The sequence below is a fragment of the Meriones unguiculatus genome, chromosome 1 (assembly GCF_030254825.1).
Source record: "Meriones unguiculatus strain TT.TT164.6M chromosome 1, Bangor_MerUng_6.1, whole genome shotgun sequence".
NCBI lineage: Eukaryota > Metazoa > Chordata > Mammalia > Rodentia > Muridae > Meriones > Meriones unguiculatus.
In genome coordinates, this window is record NC_083349.1 from 160,381,341 (window position 1) to 160,395,988 (window position 14,648).

The 14,648-nt window shown below is 49.9% G+C and overlaps 1 protein-coding gene across 3 annotated transcripts in view; it reads right to left on the bottom strand.

Annotated features, from left to right (window-relative positions):
* Elavl3 (ELAV like RNA binding protein 3) overlaps positions 1-14,648 on the bottom strand; it is a 34,044-nt gene that overhangs the window by 13,457 nt on the left and 5,939 nt on the right. For 2 of the 3 annotated variants that reach the window (XM_021643805.2, XM_021643808.2), the window contains exons 2-3: positions 5,717-5,936; positions 5,402-5,505 (exon numbers count right to left, since the gene is read on the bottom strand). In XM_021643805.2, coding sequence (XP_021499480.2) covers positions 5,402-5,505; positions 5,717-5,936 — 324 coding nt within the window. The remainder of the gene's footprint in view (positions 1-5,401; positions 5,506-5,716; positions 5,937-14,648) is intronic. The other variant, XM_021643807.2, reaches the window with a different exon arrangement.

Below are 14,648 nucleotides of genomic sequence, written 5' to 3' on the forward strand. Positions count from 1 at the left end.
ATGGATAAAATTACAGGCATGTACCATCCAGACAGGCACCTTAGGTCTCAGGTCACCTAAGGCACAGGGTAGATCTCTCTGTCTGTGTGGCGATAGGTGGGCATGATCCTACGGCACGTGTGTGAGAGAGGACAGCCGCAAGTGTCCGCCTTCACTTCCCCAACCACGGTCTCTTGTCTGCTGCTCTGGACACCAGCACACCTGGCCTGTGAGTGTCCCGAGGTTCTCCTGTCTTCACACCCTCTCTCCCTGCAGGAAATTACAGATGCCACAACCCTAGCTGTCTTTACACATGTTCTGGGGATTGGAACTTAGGTCTTCAAGCTTTTGCAGCAAGCCTTTCCACAGGAAGGTAAATAACTCAAAATAGCTTCAGGAAGTCCCTGAAACTGAGCAGATTTACTAGGGTAAGCCACCAGAGTAAGCAGTAAAAACCCGAGAGTCCCTATGACACTAGCAGAACACGCAGCAGAGAAGACTCTCAGCCAAGCCAAGCTTCAGAGATGACTCTGAGGCCCGACCAGCTGCCTGCAAAAGGTTTAGGCCAACTGAGGCACCTGGAAAGGACACCGTCCAACCTGTTGAGCTGCCTGCAGGCTGTGCAGTGTGCTCCAGGTGCCCAGCTCTGTGAGCTGTCACCCATGCTGAGGTAGGCTCTGAGGATGCAGCTGCCTTTGAGTCCTGTAACCCCTCACCCACATTCCTGTAAGTATTCCCAATACAACTTATTGTCTGATTAGGTCTGAGCAGAGTAAGTGAGGCTCGGTGGGTTCCTGAGGCGCGGGGAAAGTAGGGGGGCTCTGGGGAAGAGCTCTAGGATATGGAAACACATCCCAGAGAGAATGACTGAGGTTACAGGAGCTGAGTGAGTTAGCGCCTCCCATCCATGCTCTGTGCCCACCCTTGATCTGCAGAGGAAGCCACTGACACAAACGGATGGAGCCTCGTGCTTCACCAGGCCTTGCTTATGTTTGACTTTAGTGTCGTCTAGTTGTGAGCCTCCGGAATCACCTGACACCTGCTGAGGACAGGAGGCGACTTGCAGAGTGCTTCCCCAAGGTTGTCTTGGTAACCCATTGTTTGTTATGGGATGGTGGCTCGGAGTATCAGCTTGTCCTCCTGCCCATTCTCTGGAAAAGGTTTCGTCATACAGATGACATGAAGTTAACCTCTGAATGTTTTGCAGATTTGGAAAACCATCATAGCCAGGTGGTGCAGGCCTTTTAATCTCAGCACTCGGGAGGCAGAGGCAGGGGAATCTCTCTAAGTTCGAGGCCAGCCTGGTCTTCAGCGTGAGTTCCAGGACAGCCAGGGCTACACAAAGAAACCAAAACAATCAGAGACAACCAGGAGCAATGGTACTTCCACTTAACTTTAGAACTCTGCCGGAGCTGGGTTAACTGAAATGAAAAGAAAAAAACAATCTGAAAGATACATGGGTGAAAAAGGATACTCCCAGAGGCCATAAGTTTATTGAATGAAAATCCAGGTGCCAGGGTTGGGCTACCTTCCTGTGAGTCGTTGGCCAGATAAGCCCCAGAGGCCCCACGAACAGAGAGAGCTATTTCTGCTGCTGTTGGTGGTGTGCCGGAACTAGCTGGTAACCTCCTCTTGCTGAAGACACAGATATGCGCGCTTTGCTTTGCTTTGCTTACAAGACACGGAGAACTTAAGCTGGTTCTGAACTGGGGAGTCCCACCCTGCTGGCTGGCTTCCACAGTGCCAGAAGGAGCCACATGTGGGCTGCTGGTGGAGAACTGCCACGACCATTCCTGCTTGGCCGCGGACCCGGTGTGCCAAAATACTGGCAGCACCTCCTTTGTGCCTGTGTGTGCCATGGTGACTCAGCTGTCCTGCGTAGACCAGCAGCCCTCCCACTGGATTTAAGGCCTGTCTGATAGATACTGTAAGCCAGGACAAAAACCTGTGGCTGAGGAGGTCGCAGGTCCCGATGGGAAAACTTTTGTGGGTTTCCTAGATTGGTGGTTCTCAACCTGTGGGTCGTGACCCCCTTGGGGGTCATGTATCAGATATCCTGCCTATCAGATATGTACATTATTATTCATAACAGCGGCAAAATTAGTTATGAGGTAGCAAGAAACTAATTTTATGATTGGGGGTCACCATGACATGAGGAAATTATTAAAGAGTCGCAGCGTTAGGAAAGTTGAGGACCAACGCTCTAGACGAAGGTGAATGCGCCTGTCAAACTGCCTTCTAAGCACGTCCACTGATCTCTCGGCTTCAGCCTCAACTCAGAACGTCTGGTGAAGTCCCCAAGAACGAGTGACTGTTCCTCTGGCACGGTGGCCACAGGTGGACATCTATGGTCACTTCCCCACCCCTAAGGCTCAGGGATCACTGCCAGAGAGGGGGTGGAAAGCCCTACGGAAGACGCTTGGTGGTGGCACACGCCTTTAGTCCCAGCACTCAGGAGGACAGGCAGGTGGATCTCTGGGTCCAAGGCTAGCCTGGTCCTCAGAGAGCGTTCCAGGACAGCCAGGGCTACTAAGAGAAACCCTGTCTGGAAAAACAAAACAAAACAAACAAACAGAACGCAGGAGCAGGAGGGAGGGTGATGTACTGTGAGATAGTTTCCTCCATAATTGAAACATTCAATCCTGTAGAGAAGCTCCTAAAGCGGGAAGGTAAATAACTCAAAATAGCTTCAGGAAGTCCCTGAAACTAACCGGATTCACTTGGCCTCTTTCTTCCAGAGAAAGCAGTAAAAGCTGAGAGTTCATCTCAGACTAGCAGAACTGAGCAGCAAAGAAGACTCCTAGACCAGCCAAGCTGCAAAGACAACCCTGAAGCCAGGCCAGACGCCTGGAAGAAGCAGAGATCAGGCTAGCTGCTCGGAAGAGGTTTAGACCAACTGAGGCACCTGGAAACGGCACTCTCCAGTTGGTTGAGCTGCCTTCAGGCTGTGCAGTGTGCTCGGGTTCCCAGCTCTGTGGGCTGTCACCCATGCGAGGGGGGGGGAGGGCTTTGGTGACGCAGCTGTCTTTGAGTCACTTCTGCTGCTGTAAGGAACCCCTCACCCACATTCCTGTGAGGAACCCCAACGGAACTCCGGACTCACACGCTGGGGCCCTGGAGGTGCCCGCACTTTGGACTGTCCTGGGATGTCTGTGGGGTTTGGGCAGACACGTGTGTTTTTTTCTCCCCAGGGAAAGTTTCATCGCACAACAGTTGAGCCATTCCTTGGCCTTCTCTGTTCTGGGGCATGGTGTCTAAGGGCAGGTTCAGGCTACACGCTTCATGTACCCCACTCCAGGAGGGGACCTGGGGCCTCCAATAGCTGAAAGCATTCTGGCCCAAATCGGCCAGGGCAAAATTCAGACCTCATCAACGTGGTTGCTGGACACAAGCCCATCCACTGCACAGCTTTGGTGACAAGACTAGCTAGAGGGTGTCCCAAAGTCACCGTCATGTTCAATACGGGGTCCTCCAGGGCTACCGTAAGAAAGTACTGTGCGCTAACCCCATAGCACACTGGGCCCCCAAACCCAGCACAGGTCACACATGCAACCACATCAAGCTACACGAATATCTTGTTGCAACAAACATGTGCCCTGGTGCATCCTGGAAGCCGCAACACAACGTGAATTCTAGTGTCCCGGTAACACCAGGTCCTGCACACTCACAGTCATTTTGCCTGTTGTTGCTGTTTGTTTTTTGAGACAGGGTCTCATATAGCCCAAGCTGGCCTCGAACTTGCTATGAAACCAAGGGTGATCCCGAACTTCTGATCCTCTTGCTGCCACAGGCAGAATGCTGGGATCCCAGGCTTGTGCCCCCAAGTCCAGGGTATGTATGAGGTGCTGGATAGCCAAGCCAGGGCTTTGGGCATGCTGGGTAAATGCTACTTGCAGAAACGGAGCCCCAGTCCTGAAAGCTTGTGCATGAGAATGTGCACCTGGGAGGGCCAGAGTTCACCGTTCAGAGTCATCAGTGGCTGTCCGCTATGAGACAGAGTGCCAGGGGTCTACCTGCTTCACTGTCAACACTGGGGTCACAGGCAAAGGCAAAGGCCATCGAATCTGCCCCTTCCCCCACAGGGTCTCAGTACACAGCTCTGGGTGACCCAGAACTTGTTATGTAGACCAGGCTGGCCCCAGTCCACAAAGATCTGCCTGCCTCTGCCTCCTAAATCCTGGGATTAAAGTTATGTGCCGCTATGCTTGGCTTTACACACCTGGCTTTGGGTGCTGGGAATCATACTCAGGTCTTCAAAGCAATCAGACAACTGAGCCATCTCCCCAGACCCCACTCCAATCATTCATTTATTTCCATGCTGGAGATGGAAGTCAGAGCCTCCACAGGCCAGGCAGGCACTGCACCACTGGGCCGGATGCCCAGCCCTCTATCTTAAACCTTAATTGTCCAGACCCATCTGACAACAGTCATTTGCACAGACGCTGTGTCCCACAACCACTTCATGATCGCTGACTTACACAAACCAGAAGATTCACTTACAGTCACTAGGGTCCACCCTCATACCCCTGGGGCTTCGGGATCAGGCTGACCACAGAAAGGCTCATCCACGGGTACCCCCTCACCCCCATATACACACACACAAACACACACACTGGGGAGAGAAAAAGATTCCTATGCTTCTGTTCCCATGATAAATTGGGGGCCAGATGGGCACCCTCAGCCTGGCCTCCCCAGGGGTCCTAGAGCAGATTTGAAGGGAGGAGCCCAAACACCCCCAGGCCAAGTTAGAGAGGGGGGTTTCCATGGTGATTCCTCCCAAGGGAACTTGGGCTCACATGGTCCCAGCTGCAGCTGTTGAGGAGGGAGGCCACGGGGGAGGGGTGATGCGCAAAGGTGGGGGAGGGGCCGTCCCATCCCACCCCCTCCCCAGTTCCTAATTAGATTCCAGATGGCAGATGGGCCCCACCCCCTCTGTTCCAGGACAAAGACATGGAGGGGGTCTGCCCATGGGTTCCTGGGCACTCTGTCCTGCCTCCCCGGCCTGCCAGATTCCCTGAGTCTTCCAAGGAACTTATGACTTACTGTTGATAGTATATTCTCCAGCAAGAAGGGAAGGAAGGCCCAGCGGGGAAAAGCACTCGGTGCCAAGGCACACCATCTGATTGTGATCCCTGGCACCCACGTGTGAAAGGAGAAAAACGGATTCCCGCAAGTTTGCTCTAATCTGCACACACAGTGGCACATGTGTGCCCATGCACACATGCACACAGAATAATAAAATACACAACGACCTCTCACGCTGATAGATGAGGAAACAAGAAAATAAAATAACATTTCAGAGAACTAAAGCCAGGAGACAACAGGGAGGAGAGAGAAGGGAAGCTTCCGGAGCAGAGGGGATGATGGCGGGGGGGGGCGGGGCCACAGGGACAGCAGATGGGGCGGATGTGGCAACACTCACCTTGATGGTCTTTGTCTGCAGTTTGAGGCCGTTGAGGGTGTTGATGGCTTTGTCTGCGTCATTGGGGTCAGAATAGTTCACAAACCCATAGCCCAGGCTCTGCCCTGTGGGAGGACCAGAAGAGTGACTTCCTCATCTGCCCAGTGTCCCCAACAAACCCTGCCACTGGACAGCTCCCCGCTCTCATTCCCCCTCCTCACCAGAGTGTGCTTCCAGAGAGCTACTTGGCTCCTTTCACTCTGAGGTACCCCACCAAGGTCACACTTCCTCCCCGCTTGCCCCCCCCCCCGGGGCCACACACACACAGAGCCACACCTGTAATCTTATCCCGAACCAACTTGCAGGACTCGATGTCCCCGATGCTGCCGAAGAGACTCTTGAACTCGTCCTGTGTCATGTTCTGGGGTAGGTAGTTGACGATGAGGTTGGTCTTGCTGTCATCAGTGGCTCCGTTTGTCCCAAGGAGTGGCCCGTTGGGCAGGGCCGGGCCGGCCGGCCCCCCCCCAACCTGAGACTCCATGGCCCCCAGTATCTGCTGGAGAGAACAGGTCGCACCCGCTCACCGCCCAGTCCCCACCAGTGGGCTAGCAGGAAAGGCGGGTTCGGGGTGGGTTAGACATGCCTCATCCGAACTTAGTCTAAGGAGGGGATAACGGTTTCCAGGGGGCTTTCTTTGTTTCTTGGTCTCTGATTTGGAGGTCTCCTGGCTCTGTAGACCAGGCTGGGCTTGAACTCACAGAGATCCACCTGCCCCTGCTTCCCGAGTTCTAGGATTATAGGCGAGCCACCATGCCTGGCTGTATCCGTCCTCTTCTGTTTAACTATTCTTGGGGCTGGAGAGACAGCTCAGTAGGTAAAGATGCTGTCATGCAAGCCTGAAGACCTGAGTCTCCAGAATCCAGGAAGGGGTGGAAGTAGAGGACTGACTATGGAAAGTTGTCCTGTGACCGTCACGAGTGGACCCTGATAGGAGCGCACGGCACAGGTACACAAAGCAAATTAAAATGTGATGCATTTTTAATTAAAAAAAGCAAATGCTTTAAAAAAAAAATAAAAAAATAAAAAAAAAAAAAAGCAAATGCTTTACATGGCTAATGTAAACACTTTATAAGTATCTCACATGCCTGTGAGATAGTCCAGGAGGCCTGGACTCAGTGAGACCTTAGGTTTTTTGTTTTGTTTTGTTTTGTTTTGTTTTTTGACATGGTTTCATGTAACCCAGGCTGGTCTCAAAACTTGCTGTGCAGCCAAGGTAGCTTTGAACTCCTGATTTTCCTGCCTCTGCCACCCAGGTGCTGGGATTATGAGTTTGCTACCACACACCAGACCCTGTCTTAAAAGCTAACCAAAACTCAGTGTATGGGCAGGGGCTACGCCACCGCGGTGGGTCGCTTGCCTCAGAGGACTGAAGACCCGTGTCCAGTGCCTGGCCCACAAACAGACGTGGTAAGCTGTAGTCTGGTCCTAGTGTGGCCAGGCTGAACAGTCCTAGAACCTTTAAGAAATGGGGCCTAGTGAGAAGTAATTAGGTCACTGGCAGGGAGCGCTTCCCTTGGAAGGGATCGGTGCTCTCCAGGGAGCCTGGCCGCTTCTCTCAGGAGTGGGTTGTTTGGGACTGGAGAGCGAAGCTCAACAGATAAGAGAGTTTGAGTTCTTGCAGGGGACCAGAGACTGTCGGGACCCTCTCCGCCATGGATAGCTCCAGCTTCAGCTGATCTGATGCCCTCTTCTGGCCTCTAGAGGCACTGCACTCATTTGTGTACACACATACCCCATTAATAAAATCTTAGAGACTGACCCTTGGTTCTTTTAGGGGAGAGTGGGCGCTGGGTGAAAGCTGGGTCTAGACGAGCAGGCGTCTCACTGAGCCACACCCAGGCCTCTGCAGATCTTTGTTCAAAAAGTCTGTCACACGCACCTGGACTTTTTTTTTTTAACACAGCAGTTTCTTCTTTGTTTTCCTACCCTTCAGAGTAGGGGGTCAGCACATGCTACCAGGGGTGGTGTGGCGGCCTCCTGGAGGGGCAGAAAATGTCTTTTTTAGCCCTCCATGGTAGCACATGCCTGGCATGCTAGTGCTGGGGAGGCTGAGACAGGACTGACTGTGGCAGCAGCTCTGAGGACATGCTGCACAGTGAGGCCCTAATAAAGACTAAACACCCCAAAGCTCATTAAAAAAAAAAATCGAGTCTTTAAATCTGTGTCTGTCTGTCTATCTATCGTGTACGTATTTCATGTGCCATGACACACATCTGGAGGTCAGGAGACAACTTGGCAACACCTGTTCCCTCTTTTCACCACATGGGAACCAGGGATCAAACTCAGCTTTGGCAGCAAGCCCCTTTAACTGCTGGATCAGCTCATCAGTCCCTCTTTCTCTCTCTCTCTCTCTCTCTCTCTCTCTCTCTCTCTCTCTCTTGTGCACTGGTGTTGTGCCTGCACGTATGCCTGTGTGAGGGTGTCAGATCCCCTGGAACTGGAGTTTCCAGTGGTGAGATGCCATGTGGATGCTGGGACTTGAACCCAGGTCCTCTGGAAGAGTAGCTGGTGGTCTTAACTGCTGAACCATCTCTCGGGCGCCCCCCCCTTTTCTTAATAAGCATTAAGCTTCAAGTATAAGAGAAAATAGGCAGTTACTTCATATAAACAAGCAGGCACCTAAAATCAACCTGGAATTTTCAGAATAAGAAAGGAACATTTCTCTTCACAAACAGAAACATAGTGACAGCTTATGTGGTGGAGCCCACTTTTAATCCCAGCACTTGGGGGGCTAACCTAGACTACATATCAGCTTCCAGAGCTGCACAAAGAGAGAGAGAACAAAACAAAACAAAAACCCCCAAAACAGCGAGACATGGTGGTACACGCCTTTAATCACAGCACTCAGGAAGCCGAGGCAGGTGGATCTCTGTGAGTTTCGAGGCCAGCCTGGTCTACAGAGTGAGTTCCAGGATAGCCAGGGCTTGTTAACATAGAGAAACCCTGTCTCAAAAAACCACACACACACACATCAAACAAAAACTAGAAATGTGACAAGTAACAAATTTGGTAGCTTTAAAGCTACAACCAATCCCTTTTCTAATGTAATTTATTTTTCTTTTCTCACCAGAGGTAATCCCAGTCTCAACTGTATTAACGTTTTTCCTTCCTGCATAATTTTCCTATTAGCTATTTGCTCCCACAATTTCTCCATGAGTTGTTTTGGTTTGAATTTCTTTTATTCTACTTCTTCTTTTTCTTTTTTGTAAGACAAAACATCTGCAAAGAATAACAGTTTTATTTTTCTAATTTCTAAACTATCCGTCACTTCTTTGTGGAGATGGGGAGCTCATTGGAAGGGTATTTATTCCTGGTCTTAAAGAAATACTTAAAACAAAAAAGCTATTTGGGGTGTGGAGGTGCACACATTTTTTGTTTGTTTGTTGTTTTGTTTTGTTTTGAGATAGGGTTTCCCTGTGTAGCCCTGTTTATCCTGGAACTCACTCTGTAGACCAGGCTAGCCTTGAACCACCTTCTGGCTTGGTGGCCTACACCTTTAATCCCAGCATTGGGAAGGCAGAGGCCAGTAGATCTCTGTGAGTTCAGTGCCATTCTGGATGCCAGGGGTACACAGTGAGACTCTGGCGAAGCTGGGCCTGATGGCATTTATATACGTGTAATTTCAACACCTCGGACACCGAGGCAGGAGGACCCATGAATTCAAGGCCAATTTGAGCTGCACAGTCAGACCTGTATCAAATAGCTACAAACAGAGAGCTGGCGTGATGGCTCAGTGCTTGAGAAGAGTGGCTGCTCCACGGATACCCAGGTTCAATTCCCAGTCCCCACTCACAGACAGCTGCAGGTCTATCAAACACCCTCTTTTGGCGTCTATGGGCTCCCGCACATTTGGGAATACATACATTTGCACAGGCACATACATACACATAAGTACAAAATAGATAAAAAATTTGGCTGGTGCGGTGGTATATGCCTGTGATCCCAGCACTTGGGTAGGCAGAGGCAGGCAGATCTCTGTAAGCTGAGGCCAGCCTGGTCTACAGAGTGAGTCCAAAATAGCCAGGACTACACAGAGATACAGGCTCAGAGGTTAAGGGCACCAGCTGTTCTTCCAAGGGTCCTGAGTTCAGTTCCCAGCAACCACATGGTGGCTCACAACCATCTATGATGAGATCTGATGCCCTCTTCTGGAGTGCAGGTGTACATGCAGGCAGAACACTGCATACATGATAAATAAATCTTAAAAAAAAAAAAGTTATTTAGTATGAAGTGGGGTGGTGGCACACATCTTTGAACCCAGCACTGGAGAGGCAGAGGCAGGCAGAGCTCTGTGAGTTCAAGGCCAGCCTGGTCTACAGAGTGAGTTCCAGCACAACCAGGGCTACACAGAGAAATCTCTCTAGAAAAAAAACAAACAACAAAAGATTATTTTGTATGGAAGTTGGAGGTGGGTGTGGTGGCAGCACACACAAGCCCAAAAGCACTTGAGGGGCAGAGGCTGAAGGTTCAATACAATTCTCCCCTAAAAGGCCAACTTGGGCTACATGAGCTCCCACAAAAAAAGAAAAAAGAAAGAAAGAAAAGAAAGTGGGTCAGCAGGTAAAGGCACTTGCCTCAAAACCCTGACAACCTGAGTGTGATCCACAGATCCCACACTGGAAGAAGAAAATCAAGTCCTAAAGTTGTCCCATGACCCAGAAAATTTTCTTTGGGGGCTGGAGCCGTAACTCAGGAGTGCAGTGTTTGTCCAGTGTGAGCAGGGCTTCCTGTTTGATCCCCAGCACTTAAAAAAAGCACTGCCTTCATTTGTCCTGTATCTGTCCTTCCAGCAGGGGTTGAACCGGAGTCTCACTCATGCCAGATGACTGTACCACACTGTGCTGTTTCTTTAGCCATTTCATTTTCTGTTCCAGTCTCATGTAGCTCAAAGTAGCCCAGGATGACCTCAAACTCCCGAACCTCTGAGTGCTGGGATTTGGGGCAGACACCACCGCGCACTAGGCGGGCACTCGACCAACTGAGCTGTGTCCCAGTCTTCCCCCAGCTTTTGTTGTGGGTCTTGCTAAGCTGTCCTCAAACTTGCAAACTCCAAAATTCCCAAGTAACTGGGATCATAACTATGAGAACATAGTTTGTAAAGAGCCAAGTTTTTAAAGAATGATTTTGAATTTTATTGAATTGTTTTCTGTATCAATTGAAGTAACTTTTGGGGGAAAGGTGGCTTTTTGAGACAGAGCTTTGCTCTGGAGCCCTAGATAGCATGGAACTAACACATTTATTTTTATTCTGTTTAGCCTTATTTTTATTCTTTTTATTTATGCGTGTGTGGGTGTGTGAGTGCAGATGCCAGCAGGGGTCACTGGCATCAGATCTCCTGGAACTGGCAGGTGTGAGACATGGGTGCCAGGAACCAAGCGCAGTGACTGCTTTTAACTTCTGAGCCACCTCTCAGGCACCTCACCTCTCTCTGTCTTTCTCTTTTCCAGACAGGGTCTCTCTGTGTATACCTGATCCGAGATCAGTTTGAAACTCTGTGTAGACCAGGCTGGTTTCCAACCTTCCACCTCCCAAACAGTAGGATTAAAGGTATGTGACAAGCTGGGTGGGCATGGAGAGCCTTTAACTCAGCATTTGGGTGGCAGAGGGGCAGATTCCTGATTTGTTACAGAGAGTCCCAGGACAGCCAGGGTTACACAGAGAAATCCTGTCTTGAAAAACCAAAACCAAAAACAAAACAAAAAGTTTGGCCCACCACACTTAGATTTTTTTTTTTTTTTCTGTTCTTTAAATAAGGGTTCAAGTACCCTAGACTGACCTGGAGCTCAGTGTGGAGCAGATGACCTTGAACTCTTGATGCTGCTGCCTCCATCTCCTGAGTATTGGGGTAACAACTGTGCTGGCCTAGAACTTGTGATCCTCCTGCTTCAGTCCCCCTTCTGCTGTGATTCTAAGCCCGGAACACCATGCTTAAGCATACTAAATGATTTTTATAGTTAATACATTAATGCTACTAATTGTCAACTCATGGAGTTCCAAGGCAGCCAGGGTTAATAATAAGAGCCTATCTCAAACATGCTTTTAACTACATTTATTTGTTTACTTATGCTTATTTGTAATAATGTTTGTGTGGGTGCGCCCACGCCCTAACCTGTACGATGGTCAGAAGACAACTTGTTAGAATTGGTTCTCTCCTTCCACCACGTGGGTCCCGGGGCTAGAACTCAGGTTGGCAGCCTTGGCAGCGAGCACCCGCTGAGCCATCTGTTCAGCCCGGCCGTGCATATTGTAACTGTATTTGTTTGGTGATTTTTTTTTTTTATGTTCATTGGGATCTGGGAATTGAACCCAGAGCTTTGCACTGCCAGGCAAGTGCTGTACCCCGAGCCCCACCCCCTCTACTCAGCGCTTTTTACACATATTCAGGAGGGAACACAGCTTACTTACACACTTAACAGGAGTGTCCAAGCTTTTGACAGGATGCTGCTGTCTAGAAAACTCACACGGTAGAAACACACAATCATTCACAGAATGTGCCTGCCCCCCCCCCATCTCATGTTTATTTGGAGGCAGGATCTCAAAACGTAAACCAAATTGCCCTTGAACTCACAAAGATCCAGCTGCCTCTACCTCCGATTAATGGTGTGCCAACATGGCAGGTAGAACCCCAGTTTTGAGTAGGGCTATGGTTTTATGCTGTGCCAGCTCCGTAGCTCCTGTGGCCATCCCACCGCCGGCAAGTTGATACGCTTAGACGGTAAGGAACTTGCTGAGTCACAGAGCATTGGCTGGCACTAGACCTCAAATGCAGGCCTCTCTCCACTGAAGAACAAGTTAGTATTCTCCATGAGAGATGACAGTCACTAAAGGCTTTGAGGCTTTGAATATATTCTTATTCTTTCTTTCTTTTTATTTATTTTTTCTTCTTCCCCAAGACAGGGTTTCTCTGTGGAATCTTGGCTATTCTGAACTCAATTTGTAGATTTGTAGACCAGGCTGGCCTCGATCGCAGAGCTCGGTCTGCCTCTGCCTCCCAGGTGCTGGGTTTAAAAGCGTGCGCCACCACGCCCGGCTGAACGTATTCTTGAGGCTTTTGAATTAACAGGCTCTGTTTTACCTTGCAGCAATATCAAAGCAGCTGGAGAGATGGCTCAGCAGTTAAGGGCACCGGCTGCCCTTCCATAGGACCTAGGTTTGATTCCTAGCACCCACAAGGTGTCTCACAACCATCCGTTAACTCCAGGATCTGACACCTTCAGGCCTCCAGGGACCACACTTATATGATGCAGAAACACCCACACACATAAAAAGAAAAGAGAAAACAAAACCAAAGCAGCTGGTAAGGACCCTGAAGGTTGGGCTGTGCTAAGGACCTTGAAAAGCCAGGTCTCAGTTTGGCTGGAAAAGTGCTGGGGTCTATTGCAGCGTCTGCCACTCTGTAAGTAACCAGCACAGCCTGCAGCTCTTCCACACTGTGGGGGAGAGAGAGAGAGGAGGCCGCTGGATGGTTCAGCAGGCCACCGTGCTGACTGCCAGGCCTGATGACCTGAGTTCAACTCCCAGGGCCCATACAACAGGAGAGAACCGGTTCCTGGAAGTTGTCCTTTGACTTCTGCACTCATACTCATACTAATGAACACCCATGCTAAATAAATGTAACAAATAAATGAAAGAGAGAACATAGTGAGCCTAGTTAAAAAAAAAAAAATGCCTTTTAGACATGTGAAAACAGATGAGTAAGGAACCCCACTACCCTCAAGATGGCACCTGATAGCCAGGACCCAGTGACATCACTCCCTCAAGATAACCAGACACAGTCCTAGAACCCCATGAGGACCACTGCATAGTGTATAACACAGAGACTCAGAGCAGTGCTCTGCTCACACATCTGGAGAGACACCGCCATGATCTGTCCTGTGGGTTAGAGAGTCTCCTCCAGGAGCCTGACCCTCCAATCAGAGACTTCCGGTAGAGACCAGACCTGACCCGAAGGTTTAAGATATGTCTTACCAGTCTTATGTAACATTGCACAGCTGAGCAGCCTCGGGGAGAAAGGCTTAGGACGCAGTTAGGGGTTTAGGGACTTTGTGTGATGACCCTCAGCATAATAAAATACAACTTTGGTATACTAACAATGCGTATCTACCTTGCTCTCAACAGAAAGAGTATAAGTTTAAAAATTACCAAAGTTGACTGGGGTTCCGTGTTTGCCCAGCGTATGAGGCAATGGTTTCAGTACCTAGGGCTGAAAAAGAGGAGGGGTACTTTTGTAATAATACCCTGGTGTGTTAGCTTACGCCTGCAATTTCTGTAGCCTTGTACCGGGGAAGCATAGGCAGGAAGATCCCACTACAGCTCAAGGGCAGTAAGCTGGGCATCAAAACCCAGACAGTGGAGGATGATGGGACATGCCTGATTCACAGCAGGAGGCTCAGAAGTTGAGGGTCATTTTCAGGAGCATATACCAGTTCAAGGCCAGTCTGGATTACAAGAGAGCCTGTCTCAAAAATAAATAAATAAATAAATAAATAAATAAACACACACACACACACACACACACACACACACACACACACACACACACAATGAGCTGGGCATGGTGGTGTACGCCTTTAATCCCAGCACTCAGGAGGCAGAGTTGGGCAGATCTCTCTGAGTTTGAGGCCAGCCTGGTCTACATAGTGAGTTCTAGGCAAAAAACAAACAAAAGAAAACCCGGGACCAACAAGGCACCTCAGATCAGCGATCCCCAAAGGCTCTTTGAAACTTGAAACGGCAGCAGAGCCCAGGCTGTTCCCAGATGGGTGTGCAAATCCGCAGTGATCCAGCCTCCTGGTGGCGTCCATCCGTGCTAGCCAGAGGCCCACACTCAGTGTAGTGAGGTTATACAGGAAACGGGGGAGTCTTTTTCATTTTGAGGTAAGGGCACCTCCCATGAGCCTGAAGATCTGAGTTCCATTCCTGGGACCCGCACAGAAGAAGAACCAACGGCTTCAAGCTGAACTCTGACCTCCACATGCGCACTGTGGCAGGCGCGTGGGTGTGCATGCAAAGACTCCCCAATTCCTCTCCCGGTAAATACACAAAAATAGAAATGAAGCCAGGCACAGTGGCACACGGCTTCAGCGCCAGGACCAGGCAGGCAGAAGCAGGGATTCCCTGCGAGCTCGAGGCCAGCCTGATCTACATGCCAGATTCCAGGCAACACTACAAAATGAAGCCTTCTCTCCAAAAACAAAGCCCATATCAT